General features: G+C 39.8%; 1 protein-coding gene across 12 annotated transcripts in view; it reads left to right on the top strand.

Annotated features, from left to right (window-relative positions):
* The window catches only part of VPS8 (VPS8 subunit of CORVET complex), a 229,439-nt gene that overhangs the window by 64,980 nt on the left and 141,130 nt on the right, over positions 1 to 23,329 (top strand). For all 12 annotated transcript variants that reach the window (XR_002786485.2, XM_064278125.1, XM_064278406.1 and 9 more), the window contains one exon: positions 15,255 to 15,301. Coding sequence is in view for 11 of the 12 variants with exons in the window: in XM_064278125.1 (XP_064134195.1) it covers positions 15,255 to 15,301 (47 nt within the window). In the remaining variant the exon portion in view is untranslated. The remainder of the gene's footprint in view (positions 1 to 15,254; positions 15,302 to 23,329) is intronic.

Here is a 23,329-nt window from a genome sequence, read left to right as displayed (position 1 = left end):
ACTGAGAATCAAGGTTCAAAATGATCTTGAAAGAAAGTGTAGTTGGAATCAATTAGATGAACTATAACCAGGACAGACATCAAGCCTTGTATTGTTGTTGTTAGGTGCCATCAGGTCGGTTCTGACTCAGCCATCCTATGTACAACAGAACAAAACACTGCCCAGTCCTGCACCATCTTCACAGTCGTTATTATGCTTGAGCCCATTGTTGCAGCCACTGTGTTGAGGGTCTTCCTCTTTTTCATTGACCCTGTATTTTACCAAGCTTGTATTAGGCTCAGATAATTAAATTGCGTGAGTACTGGAATGGGATGACCTAGCCGGACAGGGTTTTAGTTGACCACGAACTTAGTGTGATCCAATAGTGTGTTAAGGCCCAGATAAAGGCAAGTAGTAGTACCACCACACCACCTGTTGGAAATAAAGCCTGTAAGGTATTGTGTTCAGTTCTAAGGCCCACATTTTATGGGCTGTTGACAAACTAAGCCGCATTCCATGACCGGGAAGATTAGAGGTTTAAAAAACATATCAAAAGACAGTTTAAAAAAAAAAAAATGCTGAGGTTATTTAATTTGAAGAGAAAGAGAAAATATAACTATCCTCATATGATGAAGGGCTGTTGGGGATTTTCCGTGTTACTGCAGGGAGAAGGCTATGGTAAGTGGGTAGAAATTATGAGAAGGCATATTTCAGTTTAAAATGACCCACTGTCCATGTAACAGCTCTTGGATTTATGCACGTCCTAGTATTAAATGTACTCAAAGAAAGGGAGGGTGCCCAACTGACCAAAAGGGTTTGGGAAGACTTTCTTTGCTGGGTGGGAGGATCTGAGATTCTGTGTCAGTATGAGGAAACTCATTGGAGACGTAGGCAAACTCTGAGTTGGTTTAAATTTTTATTAAGACTGGTTTTTCAGGCAAAAAAAACACTCAGAAATTATATTTTACCAGCAGGTGGCACTTAAGCCTGCTGGCTCAGTTTTAATCTTTCTTTTTGGTGAGGAGCCTCCCCCTTTCCATGGAGTCAGAATCTGTAATGCTATTCAGTATTTCTGCTTACTTCTGAAGACCAATCAATATTTTGCCCTGTATTAATTACAGAAAATCACTTTTGGGTCTGGTGGAGTTTTTGACAGGTTGTAGCTTTTACTTATTTAAGGAAACATTTGAAGCTTATAAACCTATGATTCTAACTTATACAATAACTTAACCACTATGCCACCAGGGCTCCTTCCGTTAATATACTGACTTCGTATTCCTTCAAAAAGGCAATTATAAGGTCAACTCATGGAAAAGGCTGAGAAGCCACATTGGGATTATCAGCCAATAACTTTATCAATCTACTTTAAAAAAAAAAAAAAAAAACTTTAAGAGTCAACTTATTTAATTATTTTATAACACTTAGAACAGAGGAATAAAAAGGAATTAGAGTGTTCTTTTTCTCACACACCTTTAGCCTCATTGTTACTTATATGTGCCTGAGTCTTTTCCACCCTAAACAAAGTCAGACAATAAACACATCTCCGTGCCATCCCCAACAGCCTTGTTGATGTTAGTTGTTGTCGAGTCGATTCCAACTCATGGTGACCTCAAGTGTGCAAAGTGGAACTGCTCCATAGGGCTTTCAAGGCTGTGACCTTTTCAGAAGCAGATTGCCAGGCCTTACTTTCCAGGTGCCTCTGGGTAGGTTCAAACCACCAACCTTTCTGTTAGTAGTCCAGTGCTTAACCATTGTGCTACCCAGGGAGCCTTTTCACATCTTTACAGAGCCAGACATCTTCAAAGAGTTGTCGTCAGTGTCCCCGTTTTTTCACCTCCCTCTTGTTCTTCAGCCAAGTCCACGTGCGTAAACTTCTGTGGTCCCATTCAGCCCTCCTCTTACTGGGCCTCGGCGGCGTTCAGCACAGTTGACCACTGCTGGAAACAGCCTGTCCCTTTGGCTTCTCTGGTATCACAGATTCCAGCATTTTTCCTGTTTCCTTGGCTGCTTATTGGTTTCCTCTGTTAATTATTCTCCTAGTTAACCAATAAACGTTAGAATTCCTCATCTTCTGTTCTGTATCAGTGTTTCTCAGGATGTTGCCAGTGGATTGTTTGCTTCAAAATCATTTGAGGGTATTTGTTAAAAATGCATTTTCTTGAGTTACTTCCCACACCTTCTGAATTGGACTGGTGATAAGGATGGTGATCAGCCCGCTGGATGAACCTTAAGCATGTTGAGGTTTAAGAGTCATTGCTTTATATCCCTTTCCTAGATGATCTAAGCAGGTGACTCTCTAACCAGTGTCTCCAAACTAGGTTGCCCTTTTGAGTTCCAAGATCCACATACAGTGAAAGCCTTGAAAGCTGGAACCCCACGGGATTGCCTTGTTTTTCCAGGTCTCACAAGTTTTCTGCCTTTGACAGGGTGCAGTCTTACCGCTTTTCTATCGCTCTCGGTTAAGAACCCTACCTTGTAAACACCAAAATAGTGTTTCTTTTCTATTTTATAGGAAATCATTTTTTATGATTTGCATGTTTATTCAAATCACATACAGATGTGTGCATATACTGTTCGAAGAGAGATACAGGTGAAATTTGCTTTTTAGTAAAAACATCTAACATCAACTGTTTAGTTTGTTTTGGCTTTCTGATGAAATTATTGAAACAAATTTCAGAGCCCATAACTCTTGGTCTCTTTTTTTAACTTTTCCAAATTCCTTCAAAGTCTTTGTAGAGCTGAACACTTGTTTTTGACTTAAAGGCTCCCACTCTTCTAATGATAGGTCTTCATCATCGTTGTCATCTTTAGATTGTGAGTCTACGATATCTTGCAGGTTTATATTGTCCATTTCTGTGGTAATTTCTCTGTCAATATCGATGTCAGATGCGGCAGTGACCCTGTTTTCTCAAACACCACTGTAAATGTCATTTATTGCATCTGGAATCTGCCTGATGCTGTCAGCTCGATAACCATTTTGTTTCGTGTACTGTCGCCACTGCTGAATAAGAAACCGCAGTTCTTAAAGCAGTTCCTGCAGTGTCTTCCTTATCGTTTAAGAAATGAAATTGCATCAAGGATATCGATTTTCCCCAAAATCTCTGACGCCATCTTGCACATCTCAATGTTGGCAATCACTTTTGGAAGCAGTAGCTTCCTATAGTTTAGTATCTTGCGTAATGCCATTATCCAGAGGTTGTAGGACCAATGTGGTGAGTGGTGGGAAAAAAGTTAATATTGGACGAGGGCTGATAAGTGTAACATTGTCAGCTAACAAGAGAATGCTTTGATTTTGTTTTTTCATGCTATTGTTGAGTTTACTTAAAAGCTCTTTGTAAATGGCTCCTGTCACCCAAGCTTTTTTATTCTGTTTCAGTTCTACTGAAAGCTCATTAATTTCCATATCCTTGAAGTGCCGTGGTTTCTCGCTCTTTCCAGTTACCCATGGTTTCTCAAATGCCCATCCACCAACGTGGTCAAGGGGACAGTAAGCTGCTTTTCCGAAATCCAGCCCTGTGAGCCTTATTCCCCCTTCATATTCAGGGCCCTTTTAGGCATTGCCCTGTAAAATAGAGCAGTTTCATGGGTGTTGGTGGTGTCTTTAGGGTTAGGGTTAGGGTTACCATACCCGTTTATGATCTCTTATAGTTTAGTGAACTAGTTTTGAACATCATCGTCAACCTTGTTTGACTTTCCGCAAGCTACATTGCAGGCGATTCCATGTTTTTGTTTATTTGTTTGTTTTTCTGAAGCCACCTGTTAGAACCTGAGAATCCATCAACTTTTAAAAATGTCACCCTTTCCTTCTCCTTTGGTTGCAAAATAGGCCCTGAAATGGGAATGTTTTTGGCAGAAGCCTGAAGAAACCACTCCAGAATAGCTTTGTTGATTTCTGTGTAATTTCCCTCCCTTCTTTTCTTGACATTTATGTTGGTGTTGCTCATGTGCTTCTCAATTTTTTTTATCCTTGTCTTTCGTAATTGAGTAAATTTGCATTTTGCTACACTTGAACTTAATTACAGCTTTCTTGACACCCTTTTTCTCTTTGGTTATCATTTTGACAACATTGAATTTCTCTTTCAGAAATAAATTTCTCGTTCTCTTGTCCATGGCTGTGAAGGAATAAGCATTTGTTTTTAAAGGAAATAAATTCTTAAAAAATTAAGTAATTTATGACCTTCTAAAAAATATGGATATCTCAAATGAAAAGAAAAAATGAAAACTAAACATCATTATATGATAATGTTAGCACACTTCAGTAAAATATTTAAGGAAAAAAACCCATGTGAGAAGAATGTTTTTGCTTTTGTACACACATTGAACGTGTTAAGTAAGGAAATGCTTTTCTGTTTTCTGGGCAAAACAAATGTTGAAGGAAAGAGTTTCAAAGAAATGGAGTGGATTTTGAAAATTGTAATAACGTGTATCAAAATTACAAATAGCTAAAGCGAAAACCTAAAAATTAAAGATGAGAAGAGTAAAATCTCTCAAGACCAAGAAAAAAAGTGTGCTTTGCTAGATTTTAATGAAAATAAAGGAATTTATTAGTATCTCTTACCTTCTTTCAAACTTAAGGATATTGGTCTTCCCCAGAAAAGATTTACAGGCCAAAAGAGGCAAAAATGTAAAGAATGATATACTCAGAGAACAGCAGCAGTGCGTGTTACGTGCTCATACACAGTAGCGATGCAAGAAGAAGTGGCAGACTGAGCCTTCATGAGGTGCAGTGAATTACGTAACATGGCCCTTCTAGCCATGCATAGTCTTTGTGACGCTCACAAAAGAATTGAGTGGGACTATGCAAATAAAGTGCTTGTGGCCCACCAAGGAGATTGGACAGCTAGTTATTAATGCAGATAAAGTGCATGGCACCCTTGTGGGTGCGGGACCATGCACATCAAGTGTTTGGAACTCTAATGAGGGGATTAGTCAGTTTTGTCTTCCTGCTAGGATTAAAAAGAAAGCCAATCCCAGAGTAGGGGGGACCTCACTACCGTCAAGAAAGAAGAGCCAGAGGTGAAGTGCGTCCTTTGGACCTAGGGTCTACGTGTGGAGAAGCTCCTGGACCCAGGAGACAGAGAGAGCTGTAGCACCAGAGACCACGAGAAATGCAGCAGAGAATCGGAGGCAGCAGCAGAACCAGGAGACCGGCACAAGACAACACATCAGGCTTTCCAGCCGACGGAGCAAGGCAGCTACAGTGGGTGTGCTGACCCACGGAGCAAGAGATCTGAGAGCCTTCAGACATGAGGCATCCTGGCAGAGTGGGGTGCCTCCGATCACCTGTCAGCAGAGCTAAAGAGCTTTGTAACACTTGCCTGAGCAGGCTAGAGGCCAGGCCTGAGTGGGGCTGAGGGCTGAGAGAGGAGTCCTGTCCTGAAGAGGCCGAGAGGAGCCTGTCCTCAGGGGGCCAAGAAGAGATTAGAGAGCTGTCCTGCACTGAAGAAGGGAGTCTTTGCCTGCATGCTCCCTGATCCTGATTCCAAGTTGTAACCTGTTACTCCCCTAATAAGCCCAGTAACGGTGAGTATTGTCTGTGAGTTCTGTGTGGCCATTGCAATGAATTATCGAACCCAGCCGAGAAGTAGAAAGTGTCGTGTGAGGAATGGCTGGTGTCATAAGTGGTAAAAAGGTTGGAAGGTGGAGGACCTCTGCTTCATAGGAGTCAGCTTTGGCCTGATGCCTATCTTGATTCTCTCTCCTCCCCCTTGTGAAGTTAGAGGAGGTCGGATGACACCCCCACACCTCGTGGGATGAAGTTCCTAGACTCAAAGGCAAAGGACCATAGATCTGGGGGACATCTGTTGACACAACATAGTTCGTAAAAAGAATGTTCTGTATCCTACTTTGGTGAGTAGCGTCTGAGGCCTTAAAACCTTGTGAGTGGCCATCTAAGACACATCTATTAGTCTTTTTCCATCCAGAGCAAAGGAGAGTAAAGAAAACCAAAGACTCAAGGGAATAATTAGTCCAAAGAACTAACGGACCACATGAACCACAGCTTATTTGACCCCAAGACTAGAAGAACTAGATGGTACCTGGCTCCCACTACCAACTGCCTTGACCGGGATCACAACAGAGGGTCCCAGACAGAGCTGCAGAAAAATGTAGAACAAAATAATCAAATTCACAAAAAAGAACAGACCTATTGGTCAGACAGACTGGAGAACCCCCGAGACTATGGCCCTAAGACACCCTTCTGACCTGGAACAGAAGCCATTCCTGGAGACCACCTTTCAGCAAAACAATAGACAGGCCCATAAAATAAACACTAACACCCAAGAGGAACGTGCTCCTTAGGACAGTCAACTATACGAGAACAGAAGGGGAACATTTGCCCAAAAGCAAAGCTGAGAAGGCAGGAAGGGGTAGAAAATCAGGATAAAAGGAAATCGGGAACCCAGGACAGAAATGGGGAGAGTGCTGACATATTGTGGGGAGTGAAGCCAAGGCCATGAAATACTTTATGTATAAACTATCAAATAGGAATCTAATTTACTCTGTAAAGTTTTATCTAATGCTGGATTAAAAAAAAAAAAAAAAACTTTGGATATGGTGTGTCAGCCATGGGAGTATATTTTAAATCTAACTCCGGGAGGTTTGAACTGAGAGTTGGATTTAAAATTTAACATTTGCAATACAGACGTCCATGATCATGGCTAGTGTTACTGTGTGCTATGTGCCTGGCAACTGTTTCCTCTAATCTTTATAATATACTTGTCTGGTAGTTATTAATATTTATCCCCATTTTACAAATGAGTAAACCGACACATAGAAAGGTTGTGTAACTTGCACGAATATGTTGTTAGACGCTATGGAGTCAGTACAACAGAATGAAGCCCTGCCCAGTCCTGTGCCATCCTCACAATCGTTACGCTTGAGCCCATTGTTGCAGCCACCATGTCAGTACATCTCGATGAGGGTCTTCCTGTTTTTCACCGACCCTCTACTTTACCAAGCATGATGTTTTTCTCCAGGGACTGGTCCCTCCTGATAATGTGTCCAAAGTACGTAAGATGAAGTCTCACCATCCTTGCTTCTAAGGAGCATTCTGGCTATGCTTCTTACAAGACAGATTTATTCGTTCTTCTGGCAGTCCATGGTATATTCGGTATTCTTTGCCAACACTATAATTCAAAGGCATCAATTCTTCTTTCGGTCTTCCTTATTCATCGTCCAGCTTTTACATCATCTAACCAGTAAATACCCATAGTGACCCTATAGGACAGGGTAGAACTGCCCCATAGAGTTTCCAAGGAGCGCCTGGTGGATTTGAACTGTTGACCCTTTGGGTAGCAGCCGTAGCACATAACCATTACACCACCAGGGTTTCTATGAGTCGGAATCGACTCGACGGCACTGGGTTTGGTTTTGGTTTTTAACCAGTAAATATTAGAACCAAAATAAGCATTCCGGCTGTCTGTCTCAGAAGCCTCCACACACTGTTATAATATGTTGCATCCTTCAATTCTTTGGTAATCTCAGACCATGACGTTGTCAGGTAGCTTACTTTGATAGAGAAAAATGACTAAATAATTCATGAGTTTTAGGAAGATGTTGAAATACATCTTTTAAAAAAGAAACTACAATTGAATTCATTTTATAATGTTGTATGAGTTCTGACTCATAGCGACCCTATGTACAACAGAATAAAATGCTGCCCAGTCCTGCACCAGCCTCATGACCGTTGTTATACTTGAGCCCATTGTTGCAGCCACTATGTCAGTTCATCTCGTTGAGGGTCTTCCTCTTTTTCACTGACCCTCTACTTTACCAAGTATGATGTCCTTCTCCAGGGACTGGTTCCTCCTGATAACGTGTCCAAAGTATGTGAGACAAAATCTCCCCTTCCTTGCTTCTAAGGAGCGTTCTTGCTGCACTTCTTCCATTTTAGGATAGCCATGTTAGTCATACTTGCACGGTTGATTGGAACTTCTAGCAGTGTTGTCAAACTCAGAAGCTAGTCGATGGACTGGAAAGTAGTTTCGCCTATTTTAGTTATTTTCACTTGCTATACTGCATGTTTATGTTTTATGGAAATAGAAATATAAATAAACATTAGCATTTTAGTAATATGAATCAACCCAAAAAGATTTGAAAAATAATTTTAAGAGATCTTAATGAGGCCGTACAGTAATCTACCAAGCTCTTCGTCTAGCTTCATTTAACCTTCCTCTGGGAAAGCAGATCTTGCATGGTCATTGTTAAAGCAGCTGTTGGCATATATTTCTGCATCTAGAGGTCATGCCAAAGAGTGGACAGAAGCTAAAAGTCGAACATGGAACATGCAGTGAGGCACTAGGAGCTTTCCCTGTCTATTCCGTGCTTCCCTGGAGACGACTTGAAGAAGGGAAAATGGTGTGGATGTATAGCATACCACCTTATCCCTGAGGCTTGATTGACGTGCAGGTTCTGGGAGTCAGATCTTTCCGAGAAGATTATTTTGTTATCCTCATACCTGGAAAAAAAGAAAAATACATATACACACGGAGATCTGTATATACCTGCTGTATAGCTGTTCAGGATGTTTGTATGCTAATATTGGGAGTACCAGCTGCCTAGCTCTGATAAGGAAACCCTGGTGGCGTAGTGATTAAGTGCTACAGCTGCTAACCAAAAGGTCAACAGTTCGGATCCACTAGGAGCTCCTTGGAAACTCTATGGGGCAGGTCTACTCTGTTCTATAGGGTCACTGAGTTGGAATCGACTCGACGGCAGCGGGTACTGTACCTCTGATAAGGAGCCCTGGTGGTGCAGTGCTTAAGAGCTCAGACTGCTAACCAAAAGATCAGCAGTTGGAATCCACTAGCCACTCCTTGGAAACCTTATGGGGCAGTTCTACTCTGTCCTGTGGGATCACTATGAGTCAAAAGCAACTGGACGGCAACGGTTAGCTCTGATAAGTCCCTGAAGATCTCTCTGTCTCTTTGTGTGTGTATTTGTGTTTGTGTAGGTATGTATATCTATTTTGGCATATATATGTGTGTGTGTGTGTACATATATATGTACACACATAGGTATACACACACCTATATTTCCCCCACTAGGCTTTCTGTTAAAATTTTGAATCATTTTCAAACCGTACAGTTTTCATTGCCTGATTGACCTTTAGGGTACAAATTAGGAGAATTAATGCCACTGTCCCCAAAAGCAAAGGAATCTGCATTGGTTGTTTCAGTCCTTCCACACTGTCCCTGTGAGCCAGGGAAAGCCAGCGATTACGTCTTCAGCTGGCAAATGGTAAAGTAGTCACAGTGCAGTCAAATGATCTATTCAGTCACTCAAAAAATTGACAGGCGTAAATTGAGGTTTTCTATCTGTCAGCTCAGAATTTGATTCACGCATCCACATTGTCTTCTTTAATAAGTCTTAAATATCCAGGAATCTCTAACAAGAGAAGCGGTCTTCTTTGGCCAATTATAGGGCTCTGTGTAGAAGAAGTCAGAGAAGTATTTGCTTTTTTTTTTTTATTTTGGAGACTCAAAATGGAGCCACTTTCTCAGGAATATTCTGCAAACTTTTGAGACCAAGTAGTTAAGCAGGTTTGCTCACTATGTCTGTGTGGAAGGACTTCAGGTAAACAGCACCAAGCGGCACACAGTATGCTGAAGAAGGTATGCATGTGGCAAATCATACATGAAAAGGTGTTGAGTATTGACTTGACGGCAACTAACAGTACTCCGTGGTATAGAGCTACCATGGTGTCTTAGTCATCTAGTGCTGCTATAACACAAATACCAAAAGTGGATGACTTTAACAAAGAGAAATTTATTCTCTCACAGTCCAGTAGGTTACAAGTCTAAATTCAGGGCATCGGCTCCAGGGGAAGGCTTTCTCTGGAGGAAGGTCCTTGTCCTCAATCTTGCCCTGGTCGAGGAGCTTCTCAGGCGCAGGGACCCCATGTCCAAAGGACGTGCTCTGCTCCTAGTGGTGCTTTCTTGGTGGTATGAGGTCCCTATTCTCTGCTTGCCTCCCTTTTTTCTCATGTAAGATAAAAGGTGATGCAGGCCACATCCCACGCGAATTCCCATTACATTGGGTCGGGTGACTCTAATCCTTTTAACCACAGGCAGAGAGTATGGTTTATAGCACATAGGAAAATCACAAAATGGAGGACAACCACATATGGCCTAACCAAAGTAAACAGGCACATTTTTGGGGGGGCATAATTCAATTCATGAGACATGGTTTGTTTAAGCATTGACCCACTGCAGACCATGTGGGTGGCTTCCAGTTTTTGGCTACTACAAACAAAGCTGCTTTAAACATTTATGTACAGGTTTCTGTGTGAACATAAGCCTTTGCTTTCTTTTGTCTGTGAGAAAGGCTCAGGAGTGCAGTTTCTGGATTGTATGATAGGTGCTTATTTAATTTTTTAAGAAACTACCAAACTTTTCCAGAGCGGCTATACACTTTATATTCAGCAGTGTGGAGTATTCCACTTTTTCTGCATCCTCACCAGCTTTTAGTGGTGCCCTTATATTTCAGCTATTCTGATAGGTGTATAGTGATCTCCTGGCTGTTTTAATTTGCATCTTCCTAATGGCTAACGACACCGATCATCTCTTACTGTTATTTGTTCGGTGAAACATCTCTTCATGTCTTTTACCTGTGTTCTTACTAAAAAAAAAAAAAAAAAAAAAACTGGGTTCTTTTATTACTGTTGAGTTTTGAGAGTTTTTCGTATATTCTAGGTATTAGTTTGTATTTCCTCCCTCTTTGCACAGATGGTCACTGTGAGTTGGAATCGGCTCAATGGCATTGGGTTTTTTTTTTGTTGTTTTTTTTTTTTACACAAATGGTAGAAAACTATATTTGCTATTTTGTACTTTGCTTTTTCCACTTAATATGTTTTGGCAGTCTTTTTATATTCATTTGTAGAGACTGTCTTTTTTTTTTTTTTTTTTTGATAGTTGCGTAGTGTTCTGTTATTTACTCCTTGATGCTATTGTAAACGGTATTTTTAAATTTCAATGTCAGGCCGTTTGTTTCTCATACATAGAATACAATTGATTTTAATATATTGATCATATATCCTGAAGTCTTGCTTCAGTCTAGTAGCTTTTTTGTAGATTCCTTTAGATTTTCTACATGGATAATCATGTTGTCTGCGAAGACAGACAGATTTACTTCTTTTCCAGTCTAGATGTCTTTTCTCTTTCTTGCCATATTACACTGGCTAGAACCTCCAGTACGATGTTGAATAACAATGGTGAGAGTTGATGTTCTCGTCTTGTCCTAGTTATTTGGAAAGCCTTCAGTCATTCACTAAAATATCTGACATTAATGGTAAGTTTTCAAGGATGCCCTTTATTAGGGTGAGGACGTTCCCTTCAATTTGCTGAGTTGTTTATTTATTTTTTTTCAGGAATGGACATTGTTGGATTTAGTCAAATGCTTTTTCTGTGACTATAGAGATAATCATATGGTTTTTCTTTTTTTCACTTGTTAAAATGGTGAGCTGTATTGACTGGTTTTAGAAAAACCAACCATGCATTCCTGGGATAAATCCGTTTGGTCATGATGTGTTATTCTTTTTATGTTGTTAGATTTGATTCGCAGAAATTTTATTCCATTAAGTTTTTATTTTTACTTTCTTGTGATGTAAAGATCAGAATGACTATTTTTAGTTTAGTATTATAGTTTATGGGTTATACTTAAGAACAGATACAACCCCTATGATGAAATTAAGGTTTATGTGCCTGTATTTTTATTTTACTTTTAGTTTTTTCCATTGAGTTTTTATTTTTACTTTGTTGTGACGTAAATCCTATGTAAAGAATTTATAAAATACATTTAAAACAAAAAACTAAATCCGTTGCCGTCAAGTTGATTCCGACTCATAGCAACCCTATAGGACAGAGTAGAACTGCCCCATATGGTTTCTAAGGATCGCCTGGTGGATTCAAACTGCCAACCTTTTGGTTAGCAGCCATATCTCTTAACCACTCCACTATGAGGTTTTCCCCAAACCTATAGTTTAAAGAATAAAACCCAAAAAAACGTTGCTGTTGAGTCAATTCCGACGGATAGTGACCGTATAGGACAGAGTAGAACTGCCTCATAGGGTTTCCAAGGAGCAGCTGCTGGATTTGAACTGCCAACCTTTTGGTTAGCAGCCGAACACTTAATAGTTGTATAACCCGTTGCCTTTCTTCTCTGTGACTTTCTGTGCAGTCAGTTTTTAAACTATTTGAAACTCATTTTGTTTACTTTTCTTATTTCTACTTGTATCACTTTCCTGTGTTTTTCACCAAATCTATTCTCCTTTTTGCTCCTTCAATTTCCTTTTCATTTCTGTGATTTTTCTCCTTCTTCCTCTTCTTTCCTGGACTTTACCAGCTCACATTTTATCCACGGTTATATTGCCTTCTTTTTCCTGAGTCCTTATTGTTCTGCTTTGTGGTCTGTCTTCGTAGAGGCAATTGCCTCTTTGAGGATTTATTCTTTGTGACATTTATGGAAGAATATTTAGTTATAATTTTGAACTACTCTTTGGCATATTTTTAGGTGAATTGTCTTTATCTCTTAACTGGTGCTGTACTTTTTCCTTATTTTTACTTATAATATCTTTATATCGATGCTGCACTGGTTCCTTTTTTATACTCATTACTGAATGCGTTGGGTTTTTCTTGACCAGCTGTTTACATGGGGTTCCTGGAGAAAGGGAGAAGAGGGAGCAGGGTAGCTTGTTTTTTCCACAACCTGTGTATTATTTTAGTTATCTAGTGCCTCTATAACAGAAGTACCTACCGCAAGTGGATGGCTTCAACAGACAGAAACATATTCTCTCACAGTCTGGGAGGCTAGAAGTCCGAATTCAGGGTGCCAGCTTGAGGGGAAGGCTTTCTCTCTCTGTCAGCTCTGGGGGAAGGTCCTTGTCATCAATCTTACCCTGGCCTAGGAGCATCTCAGCACAGAGACCCCTGGTCCAAAGGACCAGCGAGCTCCTGGCTCTGCTTTCTTGACCACTGCACCACCAGGACTCCATATCTGGATACCAGGAAGAAGGAAAGGATAAGTTAGGAAGAGCCTTAGAATTTTTTTTTTCTACTTCATTATGTCAACCTACTACCACCCTACTACTCATCCCCATGTCAGTGTTGATGTCTCTAAGAAGCTCTGTGCTGTAACAGGCCCTGGTGACGCAGTGGTTAAGAGCTTGGCTGCTAACCAAAAGGCCGGCAGTTCGAATCCGCCAGCCGCTCTTTGGAAACCCTGTGGGGCAGCTTTACTCTGTCCTATACGGTCACTATGAGTTGGAGTCGACACTTGGGCAATGGTTTGTTTTTTTTTTAATTCCTTATTTTATGCCTTTAATCATTTTAAATACAGTTAAAAAATAGTTTCTACTTGACGAACTATTTGAAGTTCTGGATGTCTGGTACCGCTGTCTGTGATTTTTGCTGACATCCACTCACGGTGCATTATTTCATCACATGCTTTAAAATTGTTCATTTTGAGCACATCTTCAGTGGGACTGTCCCAGTAGGACCTACTTCATTTGTGTCTCTGGACTGTCTCTTGGGAGAGATTTTGGATTTGCTTCTCTTATGTCCCAGGAGTATCCTGTTTCACTTTTTATATTAACTCCTTGACTTGATTGTTCCTATCCCGCTGAAATAGGGTAAACTGACATCCCAAATCCACAGGAAGCCAGGGTCTCAATTACAGACTTTTGGGGAGGACACGTTTACCCCGTCTGAGTCCAGGCTAAGACTGACGAGCCTCCTGGTCTTCTTCCTTTGCCAGTCATGGGTTTTTCCCCCTCCGGAGTTCCCCTTCCACTGAGTATGCAGCTCTTCAAGAATTCTGGTTTTAGGCAGACCCTCAGCTTTAATTGCCTACGTCGTTAGAGCCTAAGGCCTCAGCTTCTTCCTGGCATTAAAACACAAGCTCTTGTGTGACTAGCAAACTTATCCCAGGGTAGTCCCTTTGACAGCCTGGGGGCTATTGCTTTGGTTTTTACTGTATTTTTTACTTTCGGACCCTGCTGTTACCCTTACTTTCTTAGGAGCTCAGCTGTGTATTTAAAGAATACTTACTAAATTTTGCCGGCACCCCCTCCCTGTGATAATCTAGCCTACTATATTCTTATTTGGAATTGGGCCTTGGTATAGTGCTAACATTTCTCAGATCTGTGATTTTAGTTCTTGTTTTTGAAGACTCTGAATAGGATTATAAACCTAGCCATGAGGCATATTAATAAGTAAATGAAGCAGGGGTGGGCCAGGGAGAGCCCTCACTCCTTTTAGCACTGTGGGTCCTTTTCTGCTCCTCTTTCTCAAATAATAAGTGTTCCTTAGTTTTGACCCTTTTGTCAGTCAGGGGTTAGCACGTGGTTTTCTCTTCAGGCAGTGCCCTCTCTCCTCCCTACCATTGGGATTTTTTTGTGCCTAGAACCTAGGCCTTCTAGAATTTAAAAAATTAAAAATAAATAAATTAACCATTCCCCTATCGCTAGCAGAGAATGAAGAAGTACTCCTAAAATCTGATGTTTGGTTACTTGACAATTTCCAGTCATAATAAGCTACCATTTCTTCTTCAAACTGATTTCCTTGAAAAAGGGCCAAAATCATGGGCTGCTATTCACTTGATAGGAGTTCACAGATGATGGGTTTAAAGCAATGAAAATAATTTAAAACAAAGGAGTTACATCGACTTTAAAATAGCTGGTCTAGAGGATCGTGACAAACTACAGGCAGCCTTAATTACCTCAGCAGCCAACTATATTCTATCGTCAATTTGGCGTATTTTCTTGTAGTTTTTTTTCTCCTTTGAAAAACTCCTTGACAAAGTTGCGAGATAAACATATATTTCCTACCTAACGTTTGTTGTAATGTTATTTTAATCTCTTCACGAATTTGTAACGTCTGCATAATACTTTATTCAAGTAGCAAAATTTCCTTACCTATTCTCCCATATTGTAATTCCAGTTTCTTCCCCTTCCTTTTCCTTTTTCCCTCCCCCTACTGCCCCTTCTTTTCTGTTATAAAGCTGCACTGAACACCATAATGAATTAAAAGAAAAAAAAAAGATTTCTTAGATATATTTAGGGTAGATTTCCAGAAATAGAATTACTGGGCAAGTGTTTTCTTATTTTTAAGAATTTTGCGACATAGTACCAAATTTCCTACCATAAGCATGGTAGCAAAGCTATATTCTCCCCAACAAGCAGCTTCTTTGGTGGATGCCCGTCATTGCATGCTGTGTCTAAGCAGTGGGCCATCTGACAGGGTTGTGGTGCTCATGCCTTCTTTGTGGTTCTTCTGCAGGACACGGTGCCCGTCATAGTCGATTACTGCCTTCTGCTGCAGCGAAAGTGAGTATACGTGGTCTGTCAGCCTCAGTTATTTGGAACCTGCGTTACCTCTCGCTTATATAAAATTTACTGCACTGAATTCTATGTATTTGACTGGATAGATTTTTTAAATGAATTAATTTACAAAAATATGGTTCTTTAGCAATTTTCCATATACTCATCTAATAAAATTAACCTTCTCAAAATAAACACAGGAACGTTTATCGCCTGTGTGTTTGTGTGGCAAGACAGTGGAAGCAAAGGAACATAATAAACAAGCAACGCTGCTTAGGCCTGTAAGCGTAGAAGTGTGTGGCTCACGTACTGCGTGTGGCCCCTTCTAGAAAGTCACTAAAGGTATCTCATACCACCCAAGAAAGGCGAGCTACACTGTACTTCTGCTGTGTCACCTTGAAGAGCCTTTCTTTTGTAAAACAAATAAGTGTGAATAAACTCTTGACTAGACTTTGTCGGTTTAAATAGTAACCACAGAAATTAACAAGCCTATGCCAATTCACAGTAGTTCACACTTACGGTAGTTAGGTCCCCGTGTGGCAGACGTTATTCTAAGCCCTTTACCGTAACTCATCTCATTTTTCCAAAACCTTAATCTAATTTTTATAACAGTGAAGTAGGTATTTTAATTATCCCTATTTTCCATAGCGGTTCCAGAGGCAAAAAGCGATGGAAGAGTTTGCCAAAGTTCACTCAACACTGCTTTTGGGGGCAAATTTGGGATTCAAATCTAGGCAGTCTGGTTCCTGCGCGCTCGCTCTGAGCTACTAGCTTGTACCACTTTCGAAGGAGCTGAGAACACACGTTAGCATCCAATTCCCGGATCCCTGTTCAGCGCTGACCCGACTCATGAATTTATGTATATCCAGGTAGCCTGACTCAGTAGAAGTTGGTATCATGCCCTTTGAAAGTATCAGTGAAGGTTATCAGGAGGGCAGTTTTTGTTTGCTGTCAGACCTCTGATTAAGTCACAAAGAGCTATAGTTACTGCATACTTGGGCTCCAATTTATTCCAGCGTGTTAGCTATGGTGTTACATATAATTGTCTAGTGAAGTGTATTGCGCTCACCGTGGGGGAGTTGTTGATAACACTGTGTAATGTTACACACTGTCTTCTTTATGAGGGCCTGCAGGAGAAGTTTCCCTCAGGTGTTAGTACCAGAAATACCTGCATGATTTCTGAACAGCCAAAAGGACACTGAATTGTGTAGCAGATACTTGTTTCCTAGAAAGCAAAAGCCATGTATACTAACCTCCTAAAAAACCCATTGCTGTCAGGTCAACCCTATAGGACAGAGGAGAACTGCCCAAAGGGTTTCCAAGGAACACCTGGTGGATTTGAACTGCCACCCTCTTGGTTAGCAGCCGAGCAGCTTATCTGAACTTGGCTTTCTCTTTACCCACTTTTCATTCGTACTTGTTATTTATCTTGTGTCTTTATAAGCAGCTTCAGTAATTTGTGGATCAGTTTTGCCTATTGTATTTTATCCTCACAGTTACACTATAAGGGAGGTAATCACACCCTCATTTTCAGATGAGGAGATTGAGATGTAGCATGTTCCCAATACCGATAAGTACTGGAGCCAGGATGCAAACCCAAATCTTCAAATCGAGATCATTGTAGATGAGATAAAATCAAGTCCCTAAAAGACTAAACTTTGAGTAGCATCAGAAGGTATACCTGTATATAGTGGATTGTTTTTACCTAGAATAGGACCTGGTTCAGAGTAACTGTTCAGTACCTGAAGGTTGAATTTTTAATTCTGTCAGCTGGTTTGCAGTGACTTGTGATCACTCTCTTGAATACTCTCACAATGACGTAAAGTTGAAATGGCCCTAACAATTACAAGATGAAGGGCTATAGGGGGACAAAGGAAAAAAATACGTTCTTTCAGAAATATTTTGTGTTCTTCACAAAAATGTTCTGAAGTTTTTCTTTTTTATGTGATATGAAACAAAATATTCTCCAGCTTTATTTTAGCCTGTCGACTGGCGGAGAACACAACAATTTCTGCATTAAATCACAGCATATAACATAGAAAATAAAACCTGGTGTAGATTATCACCTAATCAGGATCTATGTATTATTTCTTCATTTTTATCAACTTCTTTCTTTTCTTTACTATTTCTCGACCCCTTAGCATGTTTTCTTCTGGACTGTGTCAGGAACAATGCAATATTTATTGTTGGAGACCTCAGGGGGAAATACCAATGGCAGTAGTATATTCCTGACCTCCAAGTGGGAGGGCAATCTCAAGGGTCCTTTCTGTACCTCTCCCCTCTCCTGCACTCATAGATGCACCCTCCTGGATGAAGGGAAAGGCCATTTCTGTGGCATAATGGTTAAGGTTATCAGTTCGAATCCACCAGCCACTCCTTGGAAACCCTATGGGGCAGTTCTACCCTGTCCTTTAGGGTCCTATGAGTCAGAATTAACTCAATGGCGATGGGTTTGTATAGTGCAGTAATATGGCTTCCATCTATCTCAATTCTGCTTCCAAAGGCTGAAGACTGAATTGTACTAGACTCTGCTTCTGCTGGGGAAGTTGCAGGTGTGTTCTCACTCTCTCACTTTCCTTCTTGGTCTCCTTCTCTACTTCCTCTGCTTTCTAAGGTCCAGTAAGGGCAGAAGGGAAAGGGCAGCATTCTCAGCAGTGTAAGTAAGTGTGGGGCTGTGAAGCTAGGCATTGGCTTGAATGTTCCCTCTTTTGTTCCACATTATGTGCTCTTCTGCTTGCCTGCTTCTCACCATTCTGTCATTTCCTTTTTGTCACAATATTAAGATTCTATATATGGGTCTGAGCTTGGAAGGAAAGGAATAGAATAGGCCGTTTGATTGACTTTGATTCTTTACATGTAGGTCATCTTTCAGTCTCCTATTCCAAACACGCAATGATTTAAGATTTAACAGGTGTAAAAATTTTATGTTTACGTAAATGATTCAGTGTGATGGTGCTGTTGTTAGGTGCTGTCGAGTTGGTTCCAACTCATAGCAACCCTGTGTACAAAGAGAATGAAACACTGCCCAGTCCTGTGCCATCCTCACAGTTGTTGATATGCTTGAGCCCATTGTTGCAGCCTTTGTGTCAGTCTGTCTCAATGAGGGTCTTCCTGTTTTTCGCTGATCCTCTCTGCCTTACCAAGAATGATATCCTTCTCCAGGGACTGGTCCCTCCTCATACATGTCCAAAGTATGTGAGATGAAGTCTTGCCATCCTCGCTTCTAAGGATCCTTCTGGCTGTACTTCTCCCAAGACAGATTTGTTTCTTCTGTCAGTCCATGGTATATTCAGTATTCTGCAACAACACCATAATTCATAGGAATCAATTCTTCTTCAGTCTTATTTGTTTTCCTGCTTTCCTATGCATATGAGGTGATTGAAAATACTATGGCGTGGGCCAGGTGTACCTTAGTCCTCAGAGTGACATCTTTGCTTTTTAACCCTTTAAAGAGGTCTTTTGCAGCACATTTGCCCAGTGCAACATGTCATTTGATTTCTTGACTGCTGCTTCCATGGATGTTGATTGTGGATCCAAGTAAAATGAAATCCTTGACAACTTCAGTGTTTTGTCTGTTTATCACAATGTTGCTTATTGGTCCAGTTGTGAGGACTTTCGTTTTCTTTATGTTGAAGTATAATCTGTACTGAAGGCTGTAGTCTTTAATCCTCACTCTTAAAGCTAGAGTTTTTATAATTTTTTTTCTTAGAGTTGTCATCGGTAATAAGGTTAAAAATGGTCAATTCCCTGGGCTGAACTGAAGCAGAGAATTATAAGATGTATGCAGCTTCATTTTTAGCATGAAGTCTTTCTCCTTAAACTAAACACTCTTTGCACCATCTTCTTTGACATTTGGTTCCACTTACTTGTAGGGTCATCTCTTCTACATTCTCAAATTTTCAAATCATCTGTGACATTAACATTGCTTTAAAAAATGCTCAGATTTTGCACAATGCAAATACAGTCATATAAAACAATCTACTCAATCATGTTCAGGTAACTCCTTCCACTTCTAGGGTCATCACTCTGATAATCTTGCACTCATCCTGGCCCAGATGCCTTTGATTATTAATATCTTGATTGTGTACATTTTTTTATAGTGCTTTTATTTTCACATATTGTACGGTTTCTTTTGTGGATCAAATTATAGCCACAATACATATTCTGAAATTAATTTCGAATCAAAAGCTCAGTCATTATTGTACTATAATTACCGTTACCTCATAGTGTCACATAGTGGAGCCCTGGTGGCATAGTAGTTAAGAGCTTGGCCGCTAACCAAAAGGTTGGCATTTTGAATCCACCATCTGCTCCTTGGAAACCCTATGGGGCAGTTCTACTTTCTCCTATAGGGTTGCTATGAGTTGGAATTGACTTGATGGCAACGGATTTTTTCATAGTGTCATAATTCATAGATTGTCCCACCCAGCAGTTAACATTGATTGAACTGGTGTATTTATGTTTTCCTATTTATACTTAAAAATTCTTTTATAACATAAAATCCTTGTTACTATGGCAGGGAACACATTTGTTTTTCTGTGCAGGGTGTACTGATTAATGTGTTATGGACATCTTTTTCAGTGAAAGTTTGGCTTTATAGTCTTTTTGTGACTACTTTTGATCAGAGAGGACAGGCGATTCTGTTTTGGAAGACTCGTACTTTATTTTCATAATTTGGCCTCCGTGCCACAGTTCCATTTCAGTTTAGTCATGTGTATTTTTTAGTATTAGACAAAAAATACAAAATTTCACAAGGCTTTTTGTAGACACTGAATGATTTGTCATTTTGCCTACACAATAGTAGCCATAGTGTCAGTTTATTTTGAAAATATATCTGGAGTTTATTTGAGCCATAGTTATTATAATTTTAAACGTTGTTTAAAAAATAGGTGCTATATTATGAATTAGGAGCACTGGTGGCAGAGTGGTTAAGGTACTCAACTGCTAACCAAAAGGTCGGGGTTCCAAACCACCGTCAACTCCGCTGGAGAAAGATGTGGCAGTCTGCTTCCATAGACATTCACAGCCTTGGAAGCCTTATGAGGTCACTGTGAGTCGAAATCAACTCGATGACAGTGGGTTTGATTTTTATGGATATTATGAATTGTGTCTCAATAAGGCTGTCATAAAACAAACCAAAACAAAATAGGTGATGTATGCCAATGATCCTGATCACTCTGAGTTTATTGTCACTGTACACAGGCATCCAAAGCTACTAAATGGCCATCATTCAAATGACTTGAATGATGTATGAACCTGAATCAAAAATATTTACGTTAAATCCCAACTGAACCTGAAATAGTGATGTTTTGGGTGCTCAGACTGTTTGTTTAGCCTGGTTGTTCAGCATTAGGGTTGTTGTTTGAGATACAGAAAAATCTAAATTCTCCAGCACGGATAAGAAACTAGGTGCTTTGGATGACCATTTTCTTGATAATTGCATGTTAAAATGTTAAATACCAAAGCAAGGGAAAAGAAGACGCCATGACTTTTTAATCTCATAAGAGCTCTGTTGCAGTATAATTCACGTACCGTAGAATTCACTCTTGGTAAGTGTGCGGTTCAGTTGCTCTAGTACAGGCAGGTTTCTGCAGCCATCACCACTATCAAAGCCCTGCCTTTTTAAAGAAACTCGAAAAACTATGATAATTGTATCAGAAAAGAACATTTGAACATAATTTCTCAACGTTTGAACTTTGCCTTTACTTTTATGCATAAAGAGACCAGCCCAAAATCAACTTTGAATTTATTAAATTTCACTTATATTTAGTTGGTATTTGTTTAGTTGGTTCTGGTTATATACAGAGAAACCTGAGAGAGCCGAAACTCAATGGGACCGCCTTCTTTTTCTGCCTTTGACAGAATGCAGTCTAACCACTTTTCTATTGCTCGTTTCAGTGGAAAATACTTGCGTTTTCCTTCTCTGAGAGGTTTCCACCTTACACAGGTTATGGCTTTCACAGCTTTTACTGCATTTCTTATCGACTGGCAAGTGTCCTGATTGATGTCCTTCTTCCTTTTAGAGAGTATCTGAATCTGTAATTATCTGATAATCAAAGCTAACTTTTTAAGTTATAGAATTGGTCATGTACAAAGTGAATTTAGCCATTTCTATCAATTCGAAGTCATGAAAGCTAAGTAAACTCCAAATGATCTGTTTCATATGCGTCTTAAGGTAAAGCAAAGGTATGTAAAAGAAAACTCTGATGGCCCTCTATTAACCAGCGCGGATTTTCTGTTATACTGCCTATAGGGAGGCTAAGCATAAAATGGTAAACAGGAAACAAAGTCAGCACCTGGAGAATAATGCCAAAACGGAGAGAGAAATACAAGAGCTAAAAACATTTTTTGGGGGGTGGGTAATTTTATTTCCCCTCCTCAGGTTCTCTGATAAATAATCTCTCAGAACAATAAGAACATGTCTTAGCTTTTGTTTCGTTTTTATTTTAAGGTAGAGGTGCAGAGAGGAGCTGCTGAGTCTCGTTTTTCTCGCTTCCTTATCAGCCTCTGACTGGTTCAGGAAGAAACGTGTCCTTTTCCCATTAATCTCACCAGCATCGCACGCTGCTCCTTGTCACAGAAGTGCCTTGTTTTATCAGCTTTTATGCTCTGTTTACTGAAACTTTAGCTTTCTTTAATTCCCCTCCCCAGGGTTTTTGTGCTGAACTAAAATATATAATTATCTCCCCTCATATCTTGTTTTTAGCAGCACATTACAGAGTGTAAAAGTTAGCAAATAATGACATGTTCTGGAGTCACTAGTGTTAATTGTTTTGTTGCTTTTATTTTTTCTCTCTTACAGTGAAGCTTCATTAATCTCAGTTTCTTTTACTCGGCTGGCAACTGGTAATCACAGTAATGTGATGAACTATTGATTAAGATGAAGCTCACATGAAAAATACCCAGATATGAAACGGAGGGAGAAAAGTGATGCAAAAATTACGTTTGTGCACTTGAGGAAAGAAATAAACGGCTGTGGGTTTTCCCCAGAATGTTGTAAAAACTGTGTATTGAAAGGTGGTGTGTGGTTCTGGTGTAGTCGTAGCCGATCTGTTTACCTTCCAGCCCCGTTCAGGGCTTGAGATGGTGTAAGACCCCAGCCCGTTTCTTCCAGAATCTTCCCTGACCCTTTTGTGGAGCTTGTCTCGAAGGATTGCACCTGTGGATAAACAATTTACTGCTTTTCACAATCTACATGATACGCATATAAAGAGATTAAGAAAAAAAAAGCCAGAAAAACCAAATCCATTGCTGTCAAGTCAGTTCTGGCTCATAGCTACCCCATAGGACGTAGCAGAGCTGCCCGATTAGGGTTCCCAAGGAGCGGCTGCTAGATTTGAACTGCCGAAAGAGATTAAAAATTTGAACTGCCGAAAGAGATTACACAGTTATAAATAAATACTTATATATTTTTTAACAGATAAACAGTATCAGCATTGTTTATGTATTTAAAACATATAGAATGAGCAAATAAGTGAATGATATAAGGCAATGCAATTTATAAATGGAAATATGGAAAAGATTCCATTTTGCCAGTTGTGGAAGAATTAAAACAATAATGCAGTTTGTTTTATCCTTATTAAGTTGTCAGGAAAAAAGAAAACAAACTCACAATTACCTGTTGAAACGGATGTGTGATTACATATTGCTAGTGGCGGTATAAATGGCTGCTGTGATGCCTTTTGAAAAAATTTAGTCATATCTTCTGACTTAGAATAAGCTTCTGACTTAGAATAAATTTCTAAAAGTAGGCTGACTCCCAAAATGGGAGAGGCTATATGTGCAGCTGTTCAGTATGATATCACTCATAATAAACTAAAACACTGGAAATAACTGGTATGTCCAACACCACAGGAAAGTTACATAAATTCTGGCATTTCAGCGTATTGAGACGTTTGTGACTTGGACAAAATAGTAATTTGAAAGAACAGGTAGCAACTTAGAATAATACTTACAATATAATGTTACATAAAAGCAGAATTCAAAATTATATCTATGCTGATTATAACTGTAAAATTATTTAAGGATTATTTG

The sequence above is a fragment of the Loxodonta africana genome, chromosome 1, assembly GCF_030014295.1.
Source record: "Loxodonta africana isolate mLoxAfr1 chromosome 1, mLoxAfr1.hap2, whole genome shotgun sequence".
In the NCBI taxonomy this organism is placed as follows: Eukaryota; Metazoa; Chordata; class Mammalia; order Proboscidea; family Elephantidae; genus Loxodonta; species Loxodonta africana.
Note: the sequence above shows the minus strand (reverse complement) of the source record. Positions and strands in the feature narration are given on the sequence as shown.